Source organism: Monopterus albus, unplaced genomic scaffold (assembly GCF_001952655.1).
Source record: "Monopterus albus unplaced genomic scaffold, M_albus_1.0 scaffold316.1, whole genome shotgun sequence".
NCBI classification, from domain to species: domain Eukaryota; kingdom Metazoa; phylum Chordata; class Actinopteri; order Synbranchiformes; family Synbranchidae; genus Monopterus; species Monopterus albus.
The window spans coordinates 173489-178426 of NW_018128196.1; the positions used below are offsets into that span (position 1 = coordinate 173489).

Here is a 4938-nt window from a genome sequence, read left to right on the forward strand (position 1 = left end):
ATTGACACATACCTTTATATTTATGTTTAAACTCATCAATTCTATTACTAATTTTTATGTCCACACTTAAATTATTCCATAGTTTTACCCCATTTATGGATGCAAAAGATACTGAGACAAGTCCTTAAGATCAGTGTCCACCTTCAGGTCCTCGTCATGTTTTGTTGTTTTCACCGTCAGTGAGCAGAGACCGACCGGCGCAGAGGGAGTCCGGAGCCTCGCGCCCTCGCTGCTTCCTGTAGCCATGTTGCATTAAGTGCATTCAAACAGTGATGAGGAGATGTTTGTCACATTGAAGTGGGAGTAGACCCTTTTTCAACAAAGCAGTCTCAATGCTATTGTACTGAGAGAAGGTGGGAGTTCAGTCAGTCGAAACCTCCCTGCCCTGCTGTGGAGCCAGGAGTGTCCCTGGTCCAGGTGAGGTCGCTGTGCGCTCAGACAGTTCACTGTGGGTCCCCCAGTCCAGTGGCATAGCTTCCTGTCAAGATGGTCCAACATGATCAGGACATCTCCCTGTGATTCATACTTTTTTATTGCATATTCCTCAGTTTCTCATGTGATTTCAGTTTGTTGGTGCTGCTGCAGAAACCTCAGCAGCAGGGGGCGCCGCAGTCTTCACAGGGAGGCTCCAGGCAGCTTCTAATGGGATGGCCACCTGTTGTGACTGGGGAGTGAAAACTAGTTCACCAAGGAGCAGAGAGCTGTGAACGGTAGAAGCCTCCCGTTTCTGCTGCTCCAAGTGGAGAGCAGCGGTTCGCATGAAAACAAACAGGCTGGCTGAGTCGGCGACAGTCCCACTCGCTGTGTTCTCTCTGGTGAAACTACACACCTGAGGTCTGAGGCTTCACACTAAACACCCATGATCTGGCTCACGCCCTGTTCACGTGCTCATCCTGGAAATGTACAAATTGTATTTAGTTGGTCAGTTAAGGTTGTTTGGGAGGTCTGGACCTGTTTGGTAAGAGAGACGTGAGGACCTGCTGTGAACGATGCTCCTGGCACTTTGTAAAGTGCAGCCTTCAAAACTAGAGCAGTCAAATGTGACACGCACTTCAGTGCACCGGTAACATGAACCCATAAATAAAACATTGGCAGGGACTCTGCAGAAGGAGAAGTTTTACTTTTGATACCAAGTATGTTTTCCTGGTAATACATACTTTTACTGCACCTCAGATTTCGAATGGAATAGTGCAGTGTTTTCTCTGTGTGGTAAATTAACTTGGAAAGGGTCGGAGTAGTTCTGTTGTCACTGCTGCATTGTATTTGACTGATTGAATCCTGGGTCACTGACCTTAACATGAGCAGCACTTAATCAACCTGTGGTGTGAAGATCTCGTCAGAGCTCATCTGTGTGCTAACGAAGGAGCACTGTGTCTGCTCTGATCAGGTCTGAATCCAAAGGTCCAGCTTCACGCTGGGCTCAGTCTGGGGCAGAGCGGCCTCTCAGCTGGGTTACTGGTCTGACCACTGTTCACACAAATGCACCAGAGGAGAACATTTAAACGTCTCTTCGGTCAAACAAAGACATTTCCACTGAATCGGCTTTGACAAGTGAACTGTTTCTCCTCAAAACATCAGTTTATCTGGCTGGAAAGTCTGAAATCTGCTGTTTCTCTTGTCATTGGATCATTCTGGACCTTTGAACGTGTCAATACTCATTTTCAAAGTTCACAGAAATCTCACCCTGATATATGTAAAACTGAATCTACAACACTGCAAAAAGTTGAGTTTTTTGTGTTTGAGTGAAGCAGAGACACGTGACATTCACCTGAACACCTCTGTGCATGCTCAGTGAGCACTTTATTAGGAACACCACCGTCTGACCTCATGAAGCTCGGGATGTTTCATTACTGAGCTGGTACCTGAGGCTGTTTTGTCCTCCCTGTTCACATATGAGGAGTTCAGAATATTAGGAACACCTGTGCAAGAGCATTAATATTTTATTTTGTTGTTAGTGTGGACATCCTCTTTCTCCCAGAACTCCAGACCTGTGCAGATGTCAGACATGAAACTACAATTGTGACTAAATCAAAATTCTGATCAAATATTCAATCTGCTGAGACAATAAATCTAGTTTTTTTTAAAAACGATTTATCTGATTCAGTATTTCACAAATTAGACAAACAGCCCACTTTCATGGTTCTGTTTTTCTTTTCCTGGCCAAACTGAACTTGTCAGCTGATAACCTAGTTCAGTTGTGGGTGACCTGACTGATTCCCCTGGTTTATTAATGCAACAGGTCACATTAAATTCACCCAAACTCTTTTTAAAACGACCCTTTTCATGAAAACGTGACTTTTAAATGCCGAGTAACTTTGTTTTAATAAGTGTGAATGGTAAACTCCCGTTTTTCGTCATATTGGAAGGTAAGGGGTGAAAAGGTTTTGAAGTGAATCATTTACTGCTTGTAAACCAATGATGGTAAGATGATGTCATGGGGTAGGACTGGATAAGTCTGACTTCTTCCTACTCCATTCAAGCATGTACTAGGTATAAGCAAATTGATATTGGATTGTATGTAAACATGTGTGTTGTTATATCAACAGTTTTATATGCTTGAAAGAATAAATCAAATCAAATCAAATCAAGGTTTTAATGAGCTCAGAAATTAACTGACATTTGGTTGAAGAACAGTGGCCCAGAGACGGGGACTGGGTCTAAATGCTGCACATGGATCTGTGGTGCCCAGAGTCTGAGTCTATAAACACGAGGTTTTACTAAACCTTGGTGATAAACGTGTCCACGGTTTAACTCGAGACCGTTTTCTCAAGTCTGACTCAGGTTGTCTCGGTTGTTGACTCGGAAGTGGCCCGGCTGTCCCCTGCGCCTCAGAGCTGCGCAGTAGCGGACTGGGTGTAGTCTGGACTCCCGTCTTTTCCTGCTGGAGTTGGTGCATGGCGGCGCACACAAAGACTTGAGGCCCGAGCAAAGACCGTCACAGACCAGGACAGCCGGAAGACGAGCTCTGAACGCAGCCTGGAGCCAAGAACCTTCCCGCATGTTCTCACTGGACGCTTTTAGTTGTTCCTCGGGAATCTGTCAGTAACCGGAGAGGCGCCGTAAACTTCGCAGAGTTCAGGAGAGTTTGTGTCGGAGCCGCAGAGAGAGTTTCTGGCCGAGAAGGAGGACGCAGAGGACTGAAAAATGCCAAGTTTGGTCCGGGCTCTAGTTGCCTGGAGCTGGCTGGCGCTGTGCGTCCGCGCCGCTATGGACGAGTGCTCGGACGAGCAGGGCAGACCGCAGCGCTGCATGCCCGAGTTCGTTAACGCCGCGTTCAACGTGACGGTGGTGGCGACCAACACCTGCGGCTCCCCGCCCGAGGAGTACTGTGTGCAGACGGGCGCCACCGGGGTCACCAAGTCGTGCCATATCTGCGACGCCCGCGACCCACGGAACCACCACAACGCCGTGTACCTGACCGACTACAACAACCAGCAGGACACCACCTGGTGGCAGAGCCAGACCATGCTGGCGGGCATCCAGTACCCGAACTCCATCAACCTCACCCTGCACCTTGGTAAGAGCCCCGCGCACAGCCCCTGCTGTCCGCGTCGAATCCCTTTGAGAAAAAGCTGCAGTTCAGTTTTCTTGCTGATTGTCACGCACATAAACGAAATAACACCAACACCCACATTTTCCTAAACGGTGAGGACGCACGTTTTATTCGGCGAACACCAAATATCGCCAAACCCTGCTTTGTGTCGTGTAACCCGACTTTACAGAGCAGCTTTGTCCTCGAGACGAGTCAGAGCTGCGGAACCAAAGGCAAACTTCAAATTGGTAAAGTTCTGTAGGGGGTTTGGTGTGACTGATGTGGCGACAGGGTTCCTAAACTGGGACGGAGGCGGTGTTGCAGGGTTTCTTTCTCACATGAAACAGTTAAACACGCTGCAGGACGAACGTGCCATTCGTTCCTAATTAGCAGTTGGACGTGAACACAGACTCTGAGCTACGTGTGAATCAGGGATGTGACAGGGAAACTTGGGAATGAAGGGTTTTGCGGTTTGCACATAGTTTTCATGGTTGGGGTGGAGAGTGTGCGGGGGGCAGATATTTCCTGGCCTGACTGGCCCAGTCTCCGTCCTGCTTCGCCTCCATCATTGTGTGTGACAGCAGAGGCCGGTGTCCTGTGGGCCTCCACCACCCAGAGGGACATTTTACTGCTCAAAGCTCGCTCTTCTACAGCTTCTACATTTCATGTTCTGTTTCTCATTCTCAGAATCAGCTTTATTGGCCAGGTGTGTTGGACACAGGGGAGATTTGACTCTGGTACAGCGGCTCCCAGTGTGCATGTACAGTGTTCTAATGTAAGACAACAGTAGACAGAACAAGGGATGTGCTTTAGGAAAATAAAATACTTACAAATATAGAAACACATTTTAGAAGCAGTTTTCTGGATAGATGTATACAAAAGGTATATTTACAGTTTATTGCAGGGTTATGCAGTTATGAGTTAAGTGTTCATCAGAGTGACAGCCCCGAGGAAGAAACTGTCCCTGTGCCTGGTTGTCTTGGTGCACAGTGACCTGTAACGCCATCAAGAGGGGAGGAGTTCAGACAGTTTGTGTCCAGCGTCTGCAGTGATCCTCTTCACCCTCCTTTTGACCCGTGAGGTGTACAGATCCTCCGTGGAGGGCAGGCTGACACCAATGGTTCCTTCTCAGACCTGACTGTCGCTGGAGTCTGTTCCTGTCCTGTTTGGTTGCTGAGCCAAACCAGACAGTGATGGATGAGCAGAGAACAGACTCGATGATTCCTCTGTAGACCTGTGGGCAGGTTGAACTTTCTGAGCTGGAGCAGGAAGTTCATCCTCTGCTGTGGCTTGTTGGTGACAATGCTGACGTTTAATGTCCAGAAACCTAAAGGGCTCTATTGTAGATACTGTGCTGCTGAGATGACGGCGGGGGGGGGGGGGGGGGAGGGGCGGGGACGGGACAG

General features: G+C 48.2%; 2 protein-coding genes across 2 annotated transcripts in view; both read left to right on the forward strand.

The window, feature by feature from the left end:
- The window catches only part of dhx9 (DEAH (Asp-Glu-Ala-His) box helicase 9), an 18507-nt gene extending 18265 nt beyond the window's left edge, over positions 1 to 242 (forward strand). The window contains exon 29 of the mRNA XM_020623904.1: positions 181 to 242. Coding sequence (XP_020479560.1) covers positions 181 to 242 — 62 coding nt within the window. The remainder of the gene's footprint in view (positions 1 to 180) is intronic.
- A 2902-nt stretch (positions 243 to 3144) lies between these two features.
- lamc1 (laminin, gamma 1) overlaps positions 3145 to 4938 on the forward strand; it is a 47968-nt gene continuing 46174 nt past the window's right edge. Inside the window, exon 1 of the mRNA XM_020623922.1 lies at positions 3145 to 3517. Coding sequence (XP_020479578.1) covers positions 3145 to 3517 — 373 coding nt within the window. The remainder of the gene's footprint in view (positions 3518 to 4938) is intronic.